At 60.3% G+C, this 24,132-nt stretch overlaps 1 protein-coding gene across 2 annotated transcripts in view; it reads right to left on the bottom strand.

Annotated features, from left to right (window-relative positions):
- Positions 1–5,897: 5,897 nt before the first annotated feature.
- Positions 5,898–24,132, bottom strand: part of STARD8 (StAR related lipid transfer domain containing 8) — a 59,416-nt gene continuing 41,181 nt past the window's right edge. For both annotated transcript variants that reach the window (XM_029067766.2, XM_029067769.1), the window contains exons 2-14: positions 18,985–19,056; positions 18,799–18,880; positions 18,462–18,522; positions 17,275–18,278; positions 16,546–16,719; positions 15,281–15,440; positions 13,566–13,764; positions 12,539–12,749; positions 11,404–11,518; positions 10,705–10,950; positions 10,117–10,337; positions 8,518–8,709; positions 5,898–6,999 (exon numbers count right to left, since the gene is read on the bottom strand). In XM_029067766.2, the coding sequence (XP_028923599.2) occupies positions 6,882–6,999; positions 8,518–8,709; positions 10,117–10,337; positions 10,705–10,950; positions 11,404–11,518; positions 12,539–12,749; positions 13,566–13,764; positions 15,281–15,440; positions 16,546–16,719; positions 17,275–18,278; positions 18,462–18,515 (2,694 nt within the window). In that variant the 5' untranslated portion in view covers positions 18,516–18,522; positions 18,799–18,880; positions 18,985–19,056 and the 3' untranslated portion in view covers positions 5,898–6,881. The remainder of the gene's footprint in view (positions 7,000–8,517; positions 8,710–10,116; positions 10,338–10,704; positions 10,951–11,403; positions 11,519–12,538; positions 12,750–13,565; positions 13,765–15,280; positions 15,441–16,545; positions 16,720–17,274; positions 18,279–18,461; positions 18,523–18,798; positions 18,881–18,984; positions 19,057–24,132) is intronic.

Below are 24,132 nucleotides of genomic sequence, written 5' to 3'. Positions count from 1 at the left end.
GTATTTGTTAAGCGCTTACTATGTGCCAAGCACTGTTCTAAGCGCTGGGGTAGATACAAGGTAATCAGGTTGTCCCATATTTACTAGGGAACGCTCCTGCCCCTTCTACGGGCCCAGCCCCCTCCCTCCCGATCCTGAGAGCCAGTTTTTATCCGGGGCTGGTCAGGAGGTGCAGTGTGATTGCAGGGTGTATGTATGAGTGTGTGTCGGAGGGGGAGGGGGGTTGTTGCTTTTTTTCTTTTCATGGTACTTGAGCGCTTACTGTGTGCCAAGCGCTGTACGAAAGTGCTGGGGTAGGTCCGAGTGAATGAGGTTGGACACAATCCACGTCCCACGTAGGGCTCACAGTCTAAGTAGGAGGGAGTAGGATTGAACCCCCATTTTACAGATGAGGAAAGTGAGGCCCCGAGAAGCGAGTTGCCCCAGGTCACACAGCAAGCAATTGACAGAGCCGGGATTAGAACTCAGGTCCTCTGACCCCCCCCCCCGGCCTGGGCTCTACCCACTAGGCTACTTTATACCCGACAGCCTGGCCTCTTCCCCAAACAGGAGCCCCGAAGGGTCAAATCTGGATCCAAATGTAGCACAGGCCTGGGAGTCAGAGGACCTGGATTCTAATCCCGGATCCACCACTTGTCCGTTGGATGACCTTGGACTAGTCACTTCGCTTCTCTGGGCCTCAGTTACCTCGCCTGCAAAATGGGGATTAAGACAGAGATCTCTATGTCGGATAGGGACTGTGTCCAATCCTGTATAATAGTGAGAATTGTGGTTTCCCTGCTAAATGCTGGGATGGATATAAGCAAATCAGGTCGGTCACAGTCCCTGTCCCACAATAGGGCTCACAGTTTCAGTCCCCATTTTACAAATGAGGTCTCTGAGGCCCAGGGAAGTGAAGTGACTTGCTCCAGGTCACACAGCAGACACGTTGCAGAGCCGGGATGAGGACCTCCAACCTTCCGACTCCCGGGCCCGGGTCCCGTCCTCTACCTCATGCTGCTCCTCCGTCTACCCCAGCGCTTAGAATAGTGCCTGGCACTTTCCTCGCCACCTCTCCAAGTGGGCAGGGCAGCCGGCCTGGGTCTAAGAGAGCCTGAGCTGGCACTGTGAAACTAACAGCTGCAGATTTGCATGCCGCCGTGCTTATTATTTGCATCCATCATCTTTTAATTCCTAGCGACGTTTCCAGCTAACTCTCCCGGTGCCCAAATCCCCTACCTCTCTCCCCGCAGTGTCCCAGCCCCCTCCCCTCTCTCCTCAGGACTCTTCCTTCCACTTGGCTTCTGTGTGCCAGGGCGGGGGGGCATAGGCAGACTGGCACCTTCACCCCCATAACAGCATGGCAGGAAGGCCTCAGGGAAGTGGGGGAACAGGGTAGTGGGGGCACAGATAGACTGGCACCGTCACCCCTAGAATGGCCTGGCAGAAAGGACCCACACCGGGCTGGAGAAAGCAACCAGTCCAGCGCTACCCCAGCGCTTAGAACAGTGCTCGGCACATAGTAAGCGCTTAACAAATACCATCATCACTATTATTATTCGCTAGGCCATGAGGCTCTAAGGGTCGTTGCAAATGACTATGCAAATCCCCCGGTTGGCATTTGAGGGGGTTCTTGGAGGGCCGGTCGGAGGGTGGGAGGGTTCGCAGCAGGAAGGGCTCAGGGCGGTACTAGCCGAGGATGATGCCATCCTTGCCCGAGGCCCCTTCCTGCTCCCTACGGACATCGTTGGCCCTCCGAGAGGTCAGCAGGCCCATTCCCCAAGAGGTCACCGGGGCCCTGCCTCCGGGCAGCCCGGTCTGGGCGATCCTCACTGCAGCCAACTCAGGGCCGGGCAGTGGAAACTGGGCGGAAAGGGAGCGGAGGAGGGGAAGGAGAAGTTGGGGGGGGGGGATGGGGGGAGACGGAGGAGGAGGAAGAAGGGGGGGAGGAGGAAGAAGAAGAGGAGCTTCCAACCCAGTCATTCCAGGAAGCTGATGGATCCAAGGTAAACAATGACCTCCTTCTTGCCAAATTCCTCCGGCCTCTGCTCCATCCTAATCCTCCTCAAACTCTCAACTGCCTTTGACACCGTGGACCGCCCCCTTCTCCCGGAAACATTATCCAACCGCGGCTTCGCTGACGCTGTTCTCTCCTGGTTCTCCTCCCATCTCCCTGGCCGCTCATCCTCGGTCTCTTTCCCCGGCTCCTCCTCTGCCTCCCACCCCCTAACCGTGGGGGTCCCTCAAGGCTCAGTTCTGGGTCCCCGTCTAGTCTCCACCTTCACCCACTTCCTTGGCGGACTCATTCCTTCCCATGGCTTCAACTCCCATCTCTATGAGGATGATTCCCTCATCTCCATCCTTGATGTCTTTCCTTCTCTGCAGTCTCACATCTCCTCTTGCCTTCAGGACATATCTACTAGGATGTCCTGCAAACGCCTCCAACTAAACACATCCAAAACAGAATTCCGCATCTTCCCACCCAAAACCTGTCCTCCCCCTGACTTTCCTCTCACTGCAGACAACACAACGATCCTCCCTTGTCTCACAAACCCATAATCTTGGCATTAGCCTCGACTCATTTCTCTCATTCAAACCACAAATCCAAACGGTCATGAAATCCTTTCGGTTCTGCCTTGTTAAATTAGCGTCATTGCTAAAATCTTCCCAATCCTCTCCATCCCAACTCCCACCCCAATGATCCAAGCACTTCTATCCTGCCTTGGCTACTGCACCAGCCTCCTCGCTGACGTCTCTGCCTCCCGTCTTTCCCTGCTCCAGTCCAGACTTCACTCTGTTGCCCAGATCATATTTTTACAAAAACGCTCAGGACATGTCACCCCACTCCCCAAAACCCTCCAGGGATTGCCCACCCACCTCTCCATCAAACAGAAACTCCTCACCGTCGACTTTAAAGCCCTCCATCACCTTACCTCCTCCTGCCTCATCTCGCTACTCTCCTTCTACAACCCAGCCCGCACATTTTGGTCTTCTAATGCCAACCTTCTCACTGTGCCTCCATCTAATCCATCTCACCGCCGACCTCTCGCCCGTGTCCCGCCTCTGGCCTGGGACACCTTCCCTCTTCGTATCTGACAGACTACGACTCTCCCCACCTTCCGAGCTTTATTGAAGGCCCATTACCTTCCAGAATCCTTCCCCGACTAAGCCCTCATTTCCTCTTTTCCTACTCCCTTCTGCGTCGTCCTGACTTGCCCCCAGATCCGTAATTCATTTATATAATGTCTGTCTCTCCTTCTAGACTGTGAGCTCTTTGTGGATGCCGACTCTATTGCGCTGTATTCTCCCAAGTGCTCTGCACACAGTAAGCACTCAATAAATACGATTGACTGATTAATCCCCATTTTACAGGTGAGGTAACTGAGGCCCAAGGTCGTACAGCAGACGAGGCACAGAGCCGGGATGAGAACCCAGGTCCTCCTGACTCCCAGGCCCGGGCTCTTTCCACGAGGCCATGCTGCTTTTAGTGACAGCATGTGGAAAAAAACAACATTTCCACGGAGACATCCCACTGGCAATTCCGGCTCAACCTGCCACAAACCGAACTCCTCATCTTCCCTCCCAGTCCCTTCTTCCTCCTCCTCTCAGTTTCCCATCACAATAGACACCACCACCATCCTCCCCATCTCCCTTGGCATTATCCTTGACTCCCCGCTCCCTTTCGACACTCACATTTAATCTGTCGATAAATTAATTTGGTTTTCCCTCCCCGTTTCCCGGATTTCCCAGTCAAGCTTACCACCTAGAGGGACACCCTCCCCCCCACATCTCCAGATGCTTGTCATATCCCAACTCGACTACCGTCTCAGCCTCCTTATCGGCCTCCTTACCTCCAGCCGCCAATCCATATTTCTCTCTGTGGCTCGGATCAACTTCTGGCAGAGCTTCTTCTCCTCAAACGTTTTCATCTCCTTTTTATCGGTGAGCGTGTGCGTGTGTTTGTATGTGTGCAGAGTGGTCCGACTGTGTACACGCTTGCTCACTCTTGGGGAGACCGTGTTAGAGAAGCAGCGTGGCCTAGTGGGAAGAACACGGGACTGGAAGTCAGAGGATGTGGGTTCTATTCCCAGCTCCACTGCCTATAATAATAATGATGGCATCTGTTAAGCGCTTACTATGTGCCAAGGACTGTTCTAAGCGCTGGGGGAGATACAAGTTTATCAGGTTGTCCCCCTTGGAGCCTCACGGTCTTCATCCCCATTTTCCAGATGAGGTCACTGAGTCACAGAGCAGTTTCGAGCCAAAGTCACGCAGCTGACAAGTGGCAGAGCCGGGATTAGGACCCACGACCTCTGACTCCCAAGCCCGGGCTCTTTCCACCGAGCCACGCTGTTTAGTGAGCACAGTATCTGCTGTGTGACCTTGAGTGAGTCACTTAACTTCTCCGGGCCTCAGTTACCTCATCTGTAAAATGGGGGCTAAGACTGGGAGCGCCCCCTCTAACTGTAAACTCCTTGTGGGCAGGGAGTGTGTCTGTCTCTTGTTGTAGCGTCCCCTTTCAAGCGCTTAGTCCAGTGCTCTGCACACAGTAAGCGCTCCGTAAATATGATTGAATGAATGAATGGCTCCAGAGAGACAGCAGAGGCTCTTGGCTTTCTTCTTTCACTTGCTGCTGAGCCCCAGGAGGTGGAGGTCCTCAGGACACCCCCAAACCTTTCCCACACTTCTTGGGGGGGGGGCTCCCAAGGATCCCGGGATGACGGCAGCGAGTTTCCCCCAAGTTTTAGTTTGGAAACTTGTGGAGGTGAAGCAGTCCGGATCCTCCTCTCCTCTGGGACCGTGGCCAGCAGGGCACGGGACTCCCTCCTCGAGAACTCCCTCCCACCCCAAGCCGTGGCCTAATAGAGCCCTCGTGGTCCTGGGGGTGGGGTTAGCTGGACATCGCCCCTCTCCCCACCCCCTACGGACCATCTGCAGGCGTCTGTTGAAGCAGTGCGGCCTAGTGGAAAGAGCACGGGGCTGGGAGTCAGAGGACGTGGGTTAATAATAATAATAATGTTGGTATTTGTTAAGCGCTTACTATGTGCAGAGCACTGTTCTAAGCGCTGGAGTAGATACCGGGTAATCGGGTTGTCCCACGTGAGGCTCACAGTCTTCACCCCCATTTTACAGATGAGGGAACTGAGGCCCAGAGAAGTGAAGTGACTTGCCCACGGTCACACAGCTGACAAGTGGCAGAGCCGGGATTCGAACCCATGAAGTCTGACTCCCAAGCCCGGGCTCTTTCCACTGAGCCACGCTGCTTCTAATCCTAGGTCTGCCACCTGTCCGCTGTGTGACCTAGGCAAGTCACTTGGCTTCTCTGTGCCTCAGTTCCCTCCTTTGTAAAATGGGAATCGAGACAGTGAGCCCCACGTGGGACAGGGGTCGTGTCCAACCTGACTACCTTGTATCTACTCCAGCGCTCGGAACAGTGCTTGGCACATATTAAGCACTTTATAATAATAATCATGATGATGGTGTCTGTTAAGTGTTTACTACGTGCCAGGCACTGTACTAAGCCCTGGGGTGGAGACAAGCAAATCGGGTCGGAACCAGTCCCTGTCCCTTGTGGGGCTCACCGCCTCCATCCCCATTTTGCAGATGAGGTAACTGAGGCATCGAGAAATGAAGTGACTCACCCAAGGTCACACAGCAGCTTTAACAGAAAGCACAATTATTATTACAATCATTACCCGTGGCACCCCGACTCAACCTGGGGGCACGAAAAGGGTGGACCGGGACGTCAAGCCTCCTCGCTCGCCGCCCCCGGCCCCACAACCCGACCCCCACCCCATTTCCCCTGGGTAAGCTCGGTCCTGAGGCCTCTGGTCACACAGCCCCCCGCCCTCCCGACGGGGAGACGTCCCCTTAGCCCCCCACTTCGGGGGGGTGCAGGTTGGCACACGGTGTCACACTCACTGTCCATTAGTACTTTATTGTATCCAAGGGCCAGGGCCGCCGGGGCCGCCCCGTGGTCAGTCCTGGCCGGCCCAGGCCCCGCAGCTCCGCGGCCGGCTCCGACCAATATATTAACCTTCCTCTGTACAGTATTTATAGTTACAGAACGAGCCGGTTTGGCCGGGGAGAGAGTGGGGCTACCGTCCCCCGAGCCCGGTCCAGCCCGGCGACCAGCCGTGGGCCCAGCCGGGTCGGGATGGGCGGCGGAGAGATGGGAGAGGGGGCTCGTCCCGGGTCACTGCTTGGCCCGTGGCCGCGTCTGAGCGGGGCTACCGGACAGCGGCTAAGGCTGCGTCAGGGCCGGGGGGTGGGTCCGAAGGGCCGGCGGGACGGCCCCCTCCCCTCGCCCTGGTCTTCCTCCTTAGCTGGGGGGGGGACGGGCGGAGCGTGGACTCAAACTGGAAGTTGAGTCTGTGTCTGGGAGGGGCGAGGAGAGGGCCACGGATGGCCCCCCGGGGGCTGAGACGCAGGGAAAGACACCCCCCTCAACTCCTGAGAGCTGCAGTCCTCCTCTCAGAGCTAGAGCCCCCCAGGGGATCCCCACGGACCACTCTGTACCCACCCTCGTGCCCACGGTGAGAGGGGCAGGATGGGGCCCAGCCCCGGGCTCTGGCTGGCCTACATCTCCCCGCCCCTGCCCCTTTCCCAGGGCCGCAGGGGTCTCCGGGGGAAATGCAACCGTCCCACGCCCCGGTAGCAGGGTGGGGAAGGGGCCCGGCTGGCACGCCGGGCACAGGGAGAGAGCCAGCCGCGGCTGGACGTTGCCGGGTCGGGTCTGACGGGGTTGGGGTCCGGCGGCGGCCCGAGGGCGAACGAGGGGGCCCGGACCCCACGCCACCGGTACGTCTGCTGCCCGGCGGGTCGGGGGAGCCGTGCCCGCCGTCTCTCTGGCACGGGCCAGGGGTGGTCCCCGCCCGCCGACTCGGGTCCTCCGCCCCGGCTCAGGGTTTGGCGTTGGGGCGGCCGGGCTGGGCGGCTGGGAACGAGTCACGGATCCTCGCCAACTCGGTGGCGCAGAGATGCCCAAAGGCCTTGTTGTACCAGTCTGGAGAGCGACCCCTGGGGAGGCAGAAACACCGAGGCCTGAGCTGAGGGCCGGGGCTGCCCGGGGGGCAGAGGGGGGACGGACGACAGGGGCATCAGAGCGGCCAGAGGGCCGGGGAGGGAGAGAGGAGAGAGGGGTCACGGCAGAGACGGGGAGGGAGGAAAAGAAAATGGAAGCAGGAAGGCTCGGTGGATAGAGCACGGGCCTGGGAGTCAGAAGGACATGAGTTCTAATCCCGGCTCTGCCAGGTGTTGGCTGAGTGATCTTGAACAAGTCACTTCACTTCTCTGGGCCTCATCTGTAAAATGGGGATGGAGACTGTGAGCCCCATGTGGGACAGGGACTGTGTCCAACCCCATTTGCTTGTATCCACCCCAGCGCTTAGTACGGTACCTGGCACATAGTAAGCACTTAATAAATGCCATAATTAATATTATAATTAAGGGGAGAGACACGAGGAGTGGAGGGGAGAGAGAAGGAGAGCGGGAGAATCGTCAAAATAAATATTAACTGTGATATTTAAGTGCTTACTATGCTCAAAGCACTGTAAAAATAATAATAATAATTGTGGTGTTTGTTAAGCACTTACTGTATGCCAAGCATTGGTCTAAGCACTGGGGTGGAGATGAGCAAATCGGGTTGGACACAGTCCCAATCCCACATGGGGCTCACAGTCTTCATCCCCATTTTACAGTTGAGGTGACTGAGGCCCAGAGAAGTGAAGTGACCTGCCCAAGGCCACAGAGCAGATTTAGTGGTGGAGTCGGCATTAGAACCCAGGTCCTTCTGACTCCCAGGCCCGAGCTCTATCCACTAGGCCAAGCTGCTTCTCTGTACTAAAAACACTGTACTAAACGCTGGGGTGGACCCCGGGCTTGGGAGTCAGAGGTCATGGGTTCGAATCCCGGCTCTGCCGCTTGTCAGCTGTGTGACTGTAGGCAAGTCACTTCACTTCTCTGTGCCTCAGTTCCCTCATCTGTAAAATGGGGATGAAGACTGTGAGCCTCACATGGGACCACCGGATGACCCCGTATCTCCCCCAGCGCTCAGAACAGTGCTCTGCACATAGTAAGCGCTTAACAAATACCAACCTTGCATCATCAGGTCCCCCATGGGGCTCACGGCCTAAGTAGGAGGAAAAACAGGGATTGAATCCCCGTGAGGGAACCGAGGCCCGGAGAAGTGAAGTGACTTCCCCACGGTCACACAGCATTCATTCAATAGTATTTATTTCATTCAATAGTATTTATTGAGCGCTTACTATGTGCAGAGCACTGTACTAAGCGCTTGGAATGGACAAATCGGTAACAGATAGAGACAGTCCCTGCCCTTTGACGGGTTTACAGCAGACAGGTGGCAGGTGAGAACCCAGATCCTCTGACTTCCCAGGCCCCGGGCCGCTGATTCCCAGATTCTGGCCGATTCCCAGAACCGGAAGGAGGAGGGGAAAGAAAGGGAAGGGGAGAGGGAGAGGGGAAGTGGGCAGGTGGGGATTGGGAAGGGGAGAGAGATGGAGGAGGGGGAGCACTGACCTCAAATCTGCTCGGCAGATGTGGGTGAGCCTGGTGAGGGCAGGCCCGCAGGGCTCCATGAGGTACTGGGAGGTGAAGAGCAGAGCCCGCACGCCCCCCTCCAGGGCGGGCAGCGGGGGCCCCGGGGGTCCGGGCTCCAGGGACGTCGACACCAGCAGGCAGCCTCCCCGGGGTAGGTCCGAACGCCAGCGCCTGCGGAGGGCCGGGGCGGGCGTGAGCCGGGCGGCGCTCCCACGGGGGCCGTCCGGCGAGCAGGCGGGAGGCAGCGGGAGGGAGGCGGGGCAGACGGGAGGAGGCAGCGGGCGGGCAGAGGGATTCTAACGATGGTACTCGTTAAGTGCTTACATTGTGCCAGGCACCAGGGTGGATACAAGCAAATCTGGTTGGACACAGTCCCTGTCCCACATGGGGCTCGCAGTCTTTACAGACGAGGAAACTGAGGCCCAGAGAAGTGATTGGCTCAAGGTCACCCAGCAGACAAGTGGCGGGGCTGGATTTAGAACCCAGGTCCTTCTGACTCCCGGGCCCGGGCTCTAGCCATCAGGGCATGACAGGAGGAGGCAGTGGGCAGGAGAGGGGCAGAGGGGTGGACGGGAAGAGGCAGCAGATGGGAAGTGGGGCAAACAGGAGGCGGCAGCGGGCAGGCAGAGGGGTAGACAGGAGGAGGCAGTGGACAGGAAGGGGGCAGCAGGAGGAGGCAGCAGGTGGGCAGAGGGGTAGACGGGAGGAGGTAGGGGACGGGAAGAGAGGCAGATGGGAGGAGACGACGGGAGGGCAGAGGGGCAGACAGGAGGACGCAGCGGGAGGGCAGAAGGGCAGACGGGAGGACGTAGCGGGAGGGCAGAGGGGCAGGCAGGAGGAGGTAGCAGGAGGGCAGAAGGGAAGAGAGGAGGAGGCAGTGGGCGGGAAGAGGGGCAGACAGGAGGAGGTTGCGGGAGGGCAGAGGGGCAGAGAGGAGGAGGCAGTGGTCAGGAAGAGGGGCAGATAGGAGAAGGCAGTGGGCGGGAAGAGGGGCAGACAGGAGGAGGTAGGGGGAAGACAGGAGGAGACAACGGAAGGGCAGAGGGGCAGACAGGAGGAGGCAGTGGGCAGGAAGAGGGGCAGATAGGAGAAGGTAGTGGGCGGGAAGAGGGGCAGATAGGAGAAGACAGTGGGCGGGAAGAGGGGCAGACAGGAGGAGGTAGGGGGCAGACAGGAGGAGACAGCAGGAGGGCAGAGGGGCAGAAAGGAAGAGGCAATGGGTGGGAAGAGGGGCAGACAGGAGGAGGTAGGGGCCAGACAGGAGGAGACAGCAGGAGGACAGAGGGCCAGACAGGAGGAGACAGTGAGTGGGCACAGGAGCAGAGAGGAGGAGGCAGTGGGTAGGAAGAGGGGCAGAGAGGAGGAGAAGCAGGAGGACAGAGGGGCAGACAGGAGAAGGCAGTGGGCGGGAAGAGGGGCAGACAGGAGGAGACAGCAGGATGGCAGCAGGTGGCAGAGGGGCAAGAGGGGGGAGGCGGCGGGTGGCTGGCGGTGAGCGGGGGCCAGCCGGACACCCGGGGAGTGAGCCCCGGCGACCCTCCCGCCGGCCGCGCGGCGTCGGCCCCGGGCCCGGCTCACCGCAGGACGAGGAAGTCTCGGTGGGGGTGGGGGGCCATGCTGCCGGTGACGTAGTGGTAGAGGTCGGTGTCGGGGCCCAGGACGCCCAGGACCCGCTCCCGCAGCAGATCCTCGTCCCACAGCTGCCGCTCGCGCAGCACGCGCTGCAGCACCGCGCCCGGACCCGCACGCACGGACGACGACGCCTTCCACACGCGGCGCGGGGCCGCCCCGTCCCGCACCTGGCCGGGGGCGGGGGGAAGACGGTCACGACAGTCACCACCGCGGGTGGGCCGGGGGCTGCCCACCCCACGGCCCGCGGCCCGGTTTCACTCAGGTCCCGCCGCCCGGCTTCCTCTGTTTCCACCGGCCAGCTTCACTAAGGCCCCGCTGCCCCCTTTCACTCGGGTCCTACCGCCCGGCTTCTCCCGGCCCCGCTTCCCTTGTGCCCTTCGGGCCCAGAGCCCACGGACCCTCCACGGAGCCGGCCAGGGACAGCCCCGTCACCCCCCCCCGCCTCCCGCCGGGGTCCTGCCGACCCTGCCCTCCCGGCCGCCCCCCGGAGCCCCCCGGAGCCCAGCCCCCGAGGTCCCCATGGCATCCCACCACCTTCTTGGAGGCCAGCTGGGTGTTACGGGGTCCAGGGACATTGATCCAGCCCTTGAAGCGCTCGGCGGCCTCACAGAGCAGGCCCTGGACGCTGGCCTCCAGGAGGTCCTCCCGGGTCACCCCGTCCCCGGCCAGGAGGAGGCCGGGGAGGCCGGCCACGGGGGCGCCGCCGGACTCTCCCCTCGGCGCCGGCCCCGGGCCGGCGGCGTAGGAGTGGCACAGCTGCAGCATCATGTCCTGGGGGACCTGTCGGACGGGCGAGGGGCGAGGATCAATAATAATAATAATGATGGTATCTGTTGAGCGCTATGTGCCAAGCACCGTTCTAAGCGCTGGGGTGGATTCGAGGTCATCGGGTGGTCCCACGTGGGGCTTACAAGTCTTCATTCCCATTTGACAGTTGAGGGAACTGAGGCCCAGAGAAGGGAAGCGGCTTGCTCGAGGTCACCCAGCAGACAGATGGCGGAGCCGGGATTAGAACCCACGACTTCTGACTCCCAAGCCCGGGCTCTGTACACGAAGCCACGCTGCTTCCCAGGTGGGTCAAGGGTGGCTGGGGGTGGGGGCCAGGGGACCCTCAAGACCCAGGACCTCCCACCCACCCCCACCCCGCCCTGCCTGAGACGGACGGGGCTCGGGTCCGGCTCAGGGGACGGTGGGGGTCCCGGACCCCGGGGTCCGGCGTCCAGCGGGACCCACCTGGAAGAGCTTCTTGCAGTCGCTGATCATGTGGGAGAGGCCCTGGGTGGCCGCCATGTTGTCGTTCAGGTCCCTCTGGGCCGGCTTGCCCGTGGTCCCGCGTTTGGGGATGGCCCTGGGGGTAGGGTAGAGGGGCGGGGGGTGGGTGGGCAGCGGCTGGGGACTCTAAACCCCCCTTTTCCCTTCTCCCACTCCCTTCTGCGTCTCCCTGACTTGATTCATCCCCCCTCCCAGCCCGACACCAGTTATGATAATAATTATGGCATTGGTTAAGTGCGCTTACTGTGTGCCAGGCGCTGTACTAAGCGCTGGGGTGGATACAAGCAAATCGGGTGAGACCCAGTCCCTGTCCCAAGTGGGGCTCACCGTCTCAAGCCCCATTTTCCAGATGAGGGAACTGAGGCCCAGGGAAGTAAGTGACTGGCCCAAGGTCACAGAGCAGACAGGTGGTGGAGGCGGGATTAATAATAGTAATAACGTTGGTATCTGTTAAGTGCTTACTATGTGCAGAGCACTGTTCTAAGCGCTGGGGGAGATACAGGTAATCAGGTTGTCCCACGTGAGGCTCACAATCTTCACCCCCCCATTTTACAATTGAGGTAACTGAGGCACAGAGAAGTGAAGCGACTTGCCCACGGTCCCACAGCTGACAAGTGGCAGAGCCGGGATTCGAACCCACGACCTTCCGACTCCCGGGTCCGTGCTCTATCTCCTACACCACGTACATCGCTTATTTCTATTCACGTCTGCCTCCCCCTCTAGACTGTCAGCTCGTTTGTGGGCAGGCAATGTGTCCGTTTATCGTGTCGTCCTCTCCCAAGCGCTCAGTACAGTGTTCCGCATGTGATAAGTGCTCAATAAATAAGATCGAATGAATGGTGAAGGTTCCACCGGCCCCCCCGGCTTTCCCAAGGACCCAGGGATTCACTCGAGCCATCCAATCGTATTTATCGAGCGCTCACTGTGTGCGGAGGACTGTACTGAGCGCCTGGGAGAAGACGATACAATAATAGACACGTTCCCTGGGATTGTCAGGACGTCCCCTCTCCAGGTTTCTCGGGCCGGGCCCCCCCCCCGCCGGGCCCCCCCCCCCCCGGCCGGGCACGGCCCCCCGTGGCCCAGCCCGCTCACCGACCTGGGCGAGGTGCTCTCCTTCTTGGAGACGTTGAGGTGGAAGACGGAGGGGGCGAGGCAGACGGCCAGGTTCCCGGCGGTCATCTGGTTGCCCTGGGCCCGGGCAATGTCGCTCAGGAAGTAGAGCAGCGTCTGCAGGACTTCCCGGTTCTCGTCCGGCAGCAGGGTGACCGCCGCCTGCACCGCCGCCAGCCGGTGCTCCCTGGGGACGTCTGCGGGGCGGGCAGCCGGGGGTCGGCGGGGCGGAGGGGCGGGCGGAACAGAGCGATGGGTAGAAGGGGGTCAGAGGGGTACAGAAGCAGGCAGCGAACAGTCAGAGGGGCAGGTGAGTGGTCAGCGGTCAGTGGGGAGGACGGGTGGGCAGTGAGCGGTCGGGGGGGCTGAGGGATGGGCAGCGAGGGGGTAAAGAGTGGTCAGCAGAGCCAAGGGGAGGGTGGTGAGTGGTCGGGGAGGCCGAGAGGCTAGCAATGAGTGGTCGGAGGGGCTGAGAGGTGGGCAGCGAGTGGTCGGTGAGGCCGAGGAGTGGGCAGGGAGTGGTCGGCAGGGCCAAAGGACAGGGAGCGAGCGGGGCTGAGGGGTGGGCAGCGAGTGATCAGCGGGGCTGAGAGGTGGGCGGTGAGGGGGCAGAGAGTGAGCAGTCAGGGGGACCCAGGAGTGGTAGCGAGCGGTCAGAGGGGCCGAGGGGTGGGCAGTGAGCGGTCGGCGGGGCCGAGGGAGGGGAGTGAGCGGTCAGCGGGGCTGAGGGGCGAGCGGCGAGCGATGAATGGGGCAGAGGGGTGGGCGGTCAGCGGGGCCGAGTGGTGGGGAGTGGGTGGCGGGCAGGGCCGAGGGGCGGGCGGCGAGGGGTCAATGGGGTGGAGGGGCGATGAGTGAGCGGTCAGTGGGGCCGAGAGGCGGGCGGGGAGTGGTCGGCGGGGTTGGGGTGCAGGGACCTCGCCGAGGAAAGACTGGGTGGGATACTGGAGTTCCCAAGCGGGCAGGCCCCGGCCCCCCCGGGACCGCCCCCGCCCCCCCAGGCCCGGCCAGACCCTGGTAGATGCGCAGGAAGCTGTCGCCCAGCTTGCTGGTGAAGAGGGGCTCGGGCAGGTCCCGGAAATACTGCTTCAGCAGGTCGGCCACGTCGTAGGGCGACTGGCCCGCGTAGCTCACGTGGTCCGGGGACGCCTCGTTCAGCTGCCGCAGGGCCTCGATGCGGGACTTCACCCCCGACCTGCGGAACACGCCCACCTGGCCCCCGACCCCCGACCCCCAATCAGGCCCGCCACCCCCCGCTCGCGTTAACGATCGTAATAATGACCACGGCCTTTGTAAAGCGCTTACTACGCGCGCCGGGGAGGATGCAAGGGGATCGGGTTGGCCCACGTGGGGCTCCCGGTCTTCACGCCCATTTTACAGTCGAGGTCGCCGAGGCCCAGAGGAGTTGAAGTGACCGGCCCCAAGTCACACAGCTGACAAGCGGCGGAGCCGGGATTTGAACCCATGATCTCTGACTCCCCCGGCCCGGGCTCCTGCCACCGAGCCACGCTGCCTCTCCGTTCGTCCACTCATTCATTCGTGCCTGCACGCCGACGGGCTGGGTGCGGAACACTGGACTAAGCGCTGGGGAGAGGACGATGCCACGGTAAACAGACCCACTCCCTGCCCACAACGAGCTGACAGTCTGGGGGTGGGGGTGGGCACACGAGGAGGGGAGACACTCATTCATTCATTCATGCACGCACGCATGCAATCCGATCGATTAGCGCTTCCTGAGTGCAGAGCACTGTACTAAGCACTGGGGAGAGGACAATGCAACGATGAAGAGACACATTCCCTGCCCACAACGAGCTCACAGTCTAGAGATGGGGAGACATTCATTCATTCATTCATTCATTCATTCATTCTTATGGATCGAGCACTTACGGTGTGCAAAACACCATACTAAACGCTTGGGAGAGACGAGTAGAACAATCAACAGACACATTTCCTGCCCACAAAGCGCTTACAGCCTGGGGTGGGGGTGGGGGCCAGGGAGGGGAGACACTCATTCATTCATTCAATCGCATTTAATGAGCACTCAGTGGGTGCAGAACACTGTACCAAGCACTTGGAAGAGACCGATAGAACAACAGACACATTCCCTGCCCACAATGAGCTGACAGTCGGGGGCGGCGGGAAGACACTCATTCATTCACTCATTCATTCATTCAATCGTGTTTATTGAGCACTTACTGTGCACAGAGCACTCTACTAGAGTGCGATAGAGCAATAAAAAGACATATTCCCTGCCCACAACGAGTCTAGAGGGGTGATAAGCGCCCCTGCCCCACAAAAACACCTCTCCCCAGATGCCCAGACCTGGGCACGGCCTGCGGGCGCCCCTTTCCGACACTGGTCCCACCCCAGACCCTTCTCCTCCCCCTCCGGGAACACCGTCGGGGCCCGGGGCCGCCTCCCCACCCTGGGACCGCCCCCGTCCCTCCCGGGACTTCGGGTCCCATCCCCGGCTGGCATCTCTCGGGAAGCGGCGCGGCGTAGCGGGCCTGGGAGCCGGGTTCTAATCCCGGCTCCGCCGCGTGTCCGCTGCGTGGCCTTGGGCAAGACGCTTAACTTCCCCGCGCCTCGGTTCCCTCGTCAGTAAAATGGGGACTAAGACGGTGGGACAGTTGTAAGCGCTTAACGACGACCATCGTTATTAATATTATCCCTCCCTCGCACCCCCGCCGCCCCTCGGCCCGTCCTCCCACGTGCCCCCCGGGGGTACCTGATCCCGGCACTGCCCCCTCAGATAGCGCATGGCCTGCTGGATGCTCTGGGGCAGCGGCTGGCCCGTCCGCTGCACGTGGACGATGGGGGGGACCCCGAAGACGCTGCGGCCCCGGTAATCCGGGGTCTTGCTCCTCTTCATGAACTTGGGGACGGACCTAGGGGCCGGGGGAAGCCGGGGTGGGGGGTCACACACCCACACGCGCAAGGTCGGGACGGCGGCGTCCGAGCCCGGTCACCCCCCTGCCGTCCCTCTAGGCCCGGGGGCCAGAGGTCACGTCCCCCGGGGTGCCCCGGCACAGAGACGCCGGGTGGCTTAGTGGAAAGAGCCCGGGCTTGGGAGTAAAAGGACCTGGGTTCTAATCCCGGCTCTGCCACTCATCTGCTCTGTGACCTCGGGCAAGTCCCTCAACGTCTCTGAGCCTCAGTGACCTCATCTGTCAAATGGGGATTGAGACCGGGAGCCCCACGTGGGACAACCTCATTTCCTTGTATTTACCCCAGCACTTAGAACAGTGCTTGGCACAGAGTAAGTGCTTAACAAATGCCATCATTATTATTATTCTCTGTGCCTCAGTTCCCTCATCTGTAAAATGGAGATTAAGATCGTGAGCCGCACGTAGGACTACCTCGTATCTCCCCCAGCGCTTAGAACAGTGCTCGGCACATCGGAAGCGCTTAACAAATACCGTCATTATTATTAATACCTTTTATCTACCCCAGCACTTAGAAGACACATAGTAAGTGCTTAACAAATGCCATCATTATTATTATTCTGTGCCTCAGTTCCCTCATCTGTAAAATGGAGATTAAGAACGTGAGCCCCACGTGGGACAGCCTTATTACCTCGTATCTCCCCCAGCGCTTAGAACAGTGCTCGGCACATCGGAAGCGCTTAACAAATACCGTCATGATTATTACTATCATCAGGGCCTCCCCGGCTACTCCGCGGGCACGGTCGGAGCATCCCCCCGCCCCTCCATCCGGGGGACGGCAGCGGCTCCCCCGCCGGCTCGTTCTTTCCCGCCGGGCCGGTTCCCCAGCGCTTAGAACGGTGCTTGGCCCGTAGTAAGCGCTTAACAAATGCCATCATTATTATTGGTCTCTGTGCCTCAGTTCCCTCATCTGTAAAATGGATATTAAGAACGTGAGCCCCACGTGGGACGACCTCATTACCTCGTATCTCCCCCAGAGCTTAGAACAGTACCATCACTATTATTATTATTATTATTATTATCATCGCCCGTAGGCCGGGCGGCTCACCAGGCCCAGCCGCGGCCGGGGGCGGCGGAGAACTTGTCCAGGAGGGCGGTGAGGCGGAGCAGGGAGCATTTCTGCAGGAGGTTGATCTGGCCGCACGACTGGCAGCTGAGCTCCAGGGAGGCCGACCCCAGGCTGGGCCGGTGCGAGTTCTGGAAGCTGGGCCAGCGGAGCTTCCTGCGGGAGGGCCGGGATCGGGATCGGCGCCGGGATGGGGCCAGGACCGCCGCATCGGGGCGCGGGGTGGGCAAGGGGCCCGCGGAGCCCAGCATGGCACGACCTGATGCTGCTGTACCTACCCCGGCGCTCAGAACGGTGCCTGGCACACAGTCGGCGCTTAAGCAACACCATCGGGATTATCGACCGTCCTGCGGTCTGGCAGACTGAAGTGGGGCTAGACTGGCAGCTCACCGTGGGCAGGGAATGTGTCCGCTTATTGCTGCATTGTCCTCTCTCAGGTGCTCAGTACAGTGCTCTGCACCTAGTGAGCGCTCAATCATTGGACGGAAGGAACGGATGAAAGCTCCTCGTGGGCCGAGAACCTGTACTGTCCTCTCCCAAGCGCTTAGTACAGTGCTCTGCACCCAGTAAACGCTCAGTGAATACGATGGAATGAATGAACGAAAGCTACCTGTGGGCAGGGAACGCGTACTGTCCTCTCCCGAGAGCTCAGTACAGTGCTCCGCACGCAGTGAGCGCCCAGTAAATCCCGCCGCGCCCCCGCCCCCGCACCTGCAGGGCCGGGTCAGCGAGGCCCCGACGCCCGAGTCCCGCCGCTCGCCGTCCTCGGCCTCGGTCAGGGAGTCGCTGGCCGAAGTGCCCACGTCCGAGCCGGACCGCTCGTCCTCCAGGCGCAGGCCGGAAGGGAAGGCCGCCTCCCCGCCGGAGTCGGTGCCCTCGTCGCCGCTCTCTCCGCCGTCCTCCTCTTCCTCCTCCTCCTCCTCCTCGTCGTCGTCGTCCAGCTCCGGGCACACGGCCCGGGCCCAGAGCTCCACCCGCTGCTGCAACCCTCGCACGTGCTGCAGGATGGCATCCAGAGGGGCGTCCCCGGTGCCCTCCTCCTCCTCCTCCTGACGCCCGCTGGCCACGTTGTCGTACAGGCTGGCGCAGCTGCCCACGGAACCCCCGGAGTCCCGCCGGCGGCGGCCCGGGTACCTGCGCCCGCCGCCGGGCTGCGGCCGGGCCTCTGGAAGGTGCCGGTCCTCCAGGGGCCGCCCGTCCTCGGGGCACAGGCTCTCGATGGACAGGGAGCGCGGGAAGGTGCCCGGCTTGTGGTCGCCGGGCACGTGCACCCGGCGGGCGCCCCCGCGCCCCGCCCGGAAGGAGCGCCGCTCGGGGGACGGGGAGGCCCGGCCGGGCGATCCCCCGGGGTCCGGGGTCGCCCGGGCCGGCTTCTCCCGGTGCCGCAGCGACTCCAGCCGCCGGAGGAAGCTGAGCGGGCGGGGCTTCCCGGGCCGGTCGCCCGTCGGGGCCGGCGGGGCGAGGAGGAGGGGGCGGTGTCCGGAGGGGCGGGCCGGGGGTCCCTCCGGGGGGCCGCCGCTGGCCTGGCTGGGCAGGGAGGCGGTACTCAGGTCGGTGAGGACGCTCTCGCGGCTGGAGCCCGCCCGCAGGCCGGGGCTCGGCGGGGCCGAGGGGCCGGGCGGGTCCGAGGGGCCGAGGCGGGGCCAGGGCCGGCCGGGCCGCTCCGAGGCCCAGTGGTCACTGATGGCGCACAGGTCTTCCTGCGAGGCCTCATTCTGTTGGGGGACGGGACTCCCGGTCACGGCCACCCTCGCGCCCACCCGATCCGGGCGCCGGGAGGGGGGAAACCGAGGTAGGGAGAGTTCACCCACCCCCAACAACGGGCAGCCCGGCCAGCCCGGGGCCGGGCTAGGGCTCGTAACACCCCCAGCCTCGTTAGCCCGGGGCCGCGTGCTCACCTTGCGCTGAAATCTCACCTCCAGCTTCATGGAGGCACAAGCGTTCAGGGTCATGAGCCTCCTGCCAGCAGACGCCCGGGGTCAGCCCGGCCCGGGCGTGCCCCTGCGGTGCCCTCCCCCGACACCAGCGTCCCCCTCCCACCGCCAGACCCCCCCAGATTCCCCCAGTCACCCCACCCTGCCGCCCCACCCGGCCATCGTGCCCCAGCGCCCTCCGCCCCCCATCGCCAGACCCCCAGACGCGAGTCCCGGCCCGGCAGGGACCCGAGCCCTTTGAGCTCCACCGCCCGATTTCGGTTTTGGCCCTCCGCCTGAGGTCTCTGGGGCCCAGACCCACCTGCAGAGCGCGCGGAGGGAGTCCTGATCCAGGAACGGGTGTTCCCTCTTCACAGAGGCGATGTCCAGCGGGAACAGGGAGTCTGCGGGGGTCGGAGGTCATGGGGGTCACAGGCGGGGACCCCCGCGGTGTGGAACAGCCCTCCCGCCCCCAGCCCAAATGGCAGAAGCCCCTTCCCCTCCTCACCTTCGTAAAGCTGGACATACTGGGGGAATCCCGCCGCCCGAAGCCAGGAGCAAGCTTTCTTCACCTCGGCTTCTGCAAAGGAGCAGAGGGGGCACCGGATGCCCGTCAGGGAGCGATTCCTGACCCCTTATCCCTCTGGATCGTCACCCCCCCCCCCGCCCCCCAGCATATATGTCCACCTCCGGCCTTTACTGATTTCTATTCACGTCTGCCTCCCCCTCTAGACTGGAAGCTCGCTGTGGGCAGGGAAGGTGTCTGTTGATTGTCCTCTCCCGACCGTTTAGCCCAATGCTCTGCACACGGTTAACGCTCAATAAATTCGATCGCATGCATGAGTGAATGCCCAGGTGCCCCGGCCCGACACCCGCCGAGAGCCCGGGACTTTGGAACCAGGCTGGAGTCGGGGACCCGGGGGCGGGGGTCAGGCCGTGTGGCCCCGAGCTACTGCCTGCCCCTCTCTGGGCCACAGCTGGCCCCTGCCTGGGGGGAGGGGAAGGGCAGGGCACTGTACTAAGCACTGGGGTGGAGACAAGGTCATCAGGTTGGACACAGTCCCTGTCCCACGTGGGACTCACCGTCTCAATCCCGGTTCGACAGGTGAGGGAACTGAGGCGCAGAGAAACGAAGCGACTTGCCCGAGGTCACACAGCAGACGAGTGGAGGAGCCGGGATTAGAATCCAGGTCCTTCTGACTCCCAGGCCCGGGCTCTACCCACTGGGCCAAGCTGCTTGTCTGTACTAAGCGCTCAATAAATACTACTGAATGAATGAATGAATGAATGAATACTAAAAGCACTGTACTAAGCACTGGGTTAGACCCGAGATCATCAAGTTCCCCGTTGCCTCACAGTCCAAGTAGGAGGGAGAACCGGGGTTGAATGCCCATTTTCCAGACGAGGGAACTGAGGCCCGGAGAAGGGAAGTGACTTGTCCAAGGTCACACAGCAGACAGGTGGCAGAGCCAGGATGAGAAGCCAGGATCTCCCACTCCCAAGCTTGGGGTCCCAAGGAGCTTCAATCATTCATTTGATCGTACTTACTGAGCGCTTACTGGTGCAGAGCGCTGTTCTAAGCACCGGGGAGAGGACAAGACAACAATACACAGACACATTCTCCACCCACAACGAGTTGACCGTCAACCCCTGCTGCTCGGTCTGCCAGATAAGAGGATGATAGATTATAATAGCAATAATTATGGCCAAGAGATATTAATAATAATAATAATAATAATAATTGCGGTATCTGTTAGGTGCTCATTATGTGCTAGTCACTGGACTAAGCGCCGGGGCGGATCCAGGCAAACGGGGTCGGACAGAGCCCCCGTCCCCCGTGGGGCTGGGTCGTCTCCATCCCCGTTCGTTTGACGGGCGGGGGAAACCGAGGCCCGGAGAAGTGAGGTGACCGGTCCAAGGTCACGCGGCGGACGAGGGGCGGAGGCGGGATTGGAACCCAAGGCCTTCTGACTCCCGCTGAGCCACGCTGCTGCCCCCCAGGCTGGTGGGGGGGAGGGGGTCGCTGCCTTCTGCCCCGGGGGTGGGCAGCGGGGAGGGCAGGATCCATTCCACGTGGACGATTCCTCCCTTCCTTCCCCTTGACTGCGGGGCGGATGGGCGGCTCCGGGCCTGGAATGCCGGGAATGCCGAGGAACATTCCCTGCAGGATGTCGGCTGGGGGGGTTGAGGGAGGGGGATGGGAAATTGGGAGTGGGGGGCGGCCCATCGGGCTCCAGATGCCAGGCCTGGCCCCGCCTCCCAGAGAAGGCCCCACCCCCCACCCCGGCTGGGGAGTCCGAGGTCGTGGGTTCTAATCCCGACCCCGCCACTTGCCAGCTGGGTGACTGTGGGCCAGTCACTTGGCTCAGTGGAAAGAGCCCGGGCTCGGGAGTCAGAGATGATGGGTTCGAATCCCGGCTCCGCCACTTGTCAGCTGGGTGACCGTGGGCCAGTCGCTTCACTTCTCTGGGCCTCAGTTCCCTCATCTGTCAAAAGGGGATGAAGACGGTGAGCCTCACGTGGGACAACCTGATTACCTTGTATCTCCCCCAGCGCTTAGAACAGTGCTCTGCACATAGTAAGCGCTTAACAAATACCAACATTATTCCCTGGGCCTCCGTTTCCTCATCTGTTAGATGGGGAGGAAGACTGGGAGCCCCACGGGGGACAACCTGAGGACCTCGTATCCCCCCAGCGCTTAGAACAGCGCTGTGCACGTAGTAAGCGCTTAACAAATACCAACTTAATAATAATAATAACGTTGGTATTTGTTAAGCGCTTCCTACGTGCAGAGCACTGTTCTAAGTGCTGGGGTAGATCCAGGGTTATCAGGTTGTCCCACGTGAGGTGCACGGTCTTCATCCCCATTTTATAGATGAGGGAACTGAGGCACAGAGCAGTGAAGTGACTTGCCCACAGTCACACAGCTGACAAGGGGCAGAGTCGGGATTATTATTATTATGATTATTACTCACATTATTATTACCCGCCCCCGCTCCGCCCCCAGGACTGACCACGCCCCCTCCCAGCCCTGGGAAGCCACATGGCTCCTTGGGTGAAGCCCGGAGTCAAAGGTCCTGGGTTCTAATCCCGCCTCCGCCACTGCTCAGCTCTGTGCCCTTGAGCAAGTCACTTCCCTTCTCCAGGCCTCGGCGCCCTCCTCTGCCAAAGGGGGATGAAGACCGAGAGCCCCACGTGGCACGATCCGGTAGCTACCCCAGCGCTTAGAACAGTGCTCGGCACATAGCGCTTAACAAGTACCACCATTATCACTCATTCAATCGTACTTAGGGAGCGCTTACTGTGTGCAGAGCACTGTACTGAGTGCTTGGAAAGGACAACTGGGCAACAGATAGGGAACAATCCCGGCCCAACAACGGGCTCGCGGTCTAAAAGGGGGGAGACGGACAGCAAAACACAAGTAGGCAGGCGTCAATACCATCAATATAAATAGAATTATAGATAGGGACACATCTAATAATAAATAGATAATAATCATGTTGGTATCTGTTAAGCACTTACTAGGTGCAGAGCACCGTTCTAAGCGCTGGGGGAGATACAGGGTCATCGGGTTGTCCCACGTGAGACTCACAGTTAATCCCCTTTTTACAGCTGAGGGAACTGAGGCACAGAGAAGTGAAGTGACTGGCCCAAAGTCACACAGCAGACAAGGGGTGGAGCCAGGAATTAGAACCCATGACCTCGGACTCCCAAGCCCGGGCTCTTTCCACTAAGCCACGCCGTTATAAGATAGATATCTTCTATCTTCCCCTGCAGAATGTAAGCTCCTGTGGGCAGGGAACGTATCTACCAACTCTGTTGTACTGTCATTCACTCATTCAATCGTATCTATTGAGCACTTACTGTGTGCAGAGCACTGTACTAAGCGCTAGGTCATGGGTTCGAATCCCAGCTCTGCCACTAGTCAGCTGTGTGACTGGGGGCGAGTCACTTGACTTCTCGGTGCCTCAGTTCCCTCATCTGGAAAATGGGGATCAAGACTGTGAGCCTCATGTGGGACAACCCGATGACCCTGTATCTCCCCCAGCGCTTAGAACAGTGCTCTGCACATAGTAAGTGCTTAACAAATTTTAATAATTATTAATTATTATTATTACTATTCAGCAACAAAGACAATCTCTGCCCACACCGGGCTCTCCCAAGCACTTAGTCCAGGCTTTACACACAGGAAGCACTCAATAAATGCCACAGAAGGACTGATGACTCTCCCAAGCGCTTAGTCCAGTGTTCTGCACACAGTAAGCGTTCAATAAATGGAAATTATATATTATAAATTACTTATTTATTCATATTAATGCCTGTCTCCCCTGCTAGAGAAGCAACATGGAATAGTGGATAGAGCACGGGCCTGGGAGTCAGAAGGTGACGGGTTCTAATTCCGACTCTGCCACTTGTCTGCTGGGTGACCTTGGGCAAGTCACTAAGCCCAAGACTAAGCCCAATCCCGTTGTGGGCAGGGACTGTCTCTACTGCTGAATTGTACTTTCCAAGTGCTTAGTACAGTGCTCTGCACACAGTAAGCGCTCAATAAATATGATTGAAGAAACTTCTCTGGGCCTCGGTTCCCTCATCTGTAAAATGGGGGTCGACACCGGGAGCCCCACGTGAGACTAGGGATTGTGTCCAACCCCATTTGCTTGTACCCACCCCGGCGCTTAGTACAGTGCCTAGCACATAGTAAGCGCTCAGTAAATACCATCGTTATAACAAATGCCATCATTATCGGGCTAAAAACTCATTATGGGCGGGAAACATTTCTGCTAATTCTGAGTTCGGTGGCCTGCACCTAGTAAGCACTCAATAAAGACAATTAATTGATTTTAAAGGCTCAAATGATTAATTGGAAAAGGCCACTTAAATGATTCCACCCTCTAATGGAATTGAAATTCCACTGCGGCTAGAAAATTAATTCTGCTCACATCACCATCAACTATGCAATTTCTTACTCTTTCATGGTATTCGTCAAGTGCTCTCTAGGTGCCAGGAACTACCCTAAGCACCGTGAGGCCGGAAACAATCCACGTCCCCTGTGGGGCTCACACCTCGGAGCCCCATTTTACAGATGAGGCAGCTGAGGCTCAGAGAGGTGAAGGGACTTCCCCGAGGTCTCACAACGGACAAGTGGCAGAGCCGGAATTAGAACCCAGATCCTCTGGCTCCCAGGCCCCGGGCTGTAGCCACTAGGCCGAGCTGAATGCTTACCGGGTTCAGAACACTGTACTAAGCGCTTGGGAGAGTACGATAAAGCGGAGCGGGTAGAGATGGTTTCAGGGATTCCTCTGGGTGCGGGGTCGTCTTGGCCATCCCCCTGCAGCAGTCAGTGAGCAGTCACATGACCCGCTGCTGTCTGTCCCTTCCTGCAAACAGTAGCTCCAGGCCGTCCTCCTCCAAGAAGCTCTCCGGGGTTGCCCGGTGTCCTTCGATCTCATCTAGGGACCAGGGCAGCGTAGGAGAGAGAGCCCGGGCCTGGGAGTCAGGGGACCTGGGTTCCAATCCCAGCTCCACCACTTGTCTGCTGTGTGACCCTGGGCAAGCCACTTCACTGCTCTGAGCCTCAGATGCCGCATCTGTAAAAGTGGAGATCCAATACCTGTTTTCCCTCCCCTTTAGACGGGGAGCCCCGTGGGGGACGGGG

This window comes from Ornithorhynchus anatinus, chromosome 6 (genome assembly GCF_004115215.2).
Source record: "Ornithorhynchus anatinus isolate Pmale09 chromosome 6, mOrnAna1.pri.v4, whole genome shotgun sequence".
NCBI lineage: Eukaryota > Metazoa > Chordata > Mammalia > Monotremata > Ornithorhynchidae > Ornithorhynchus > Ornithorhynchus anatinus.
Note: the sequence above shows the minus strand (reverse complement) of the source record. Positions and strands in the feature narration are given on the sequence as shown.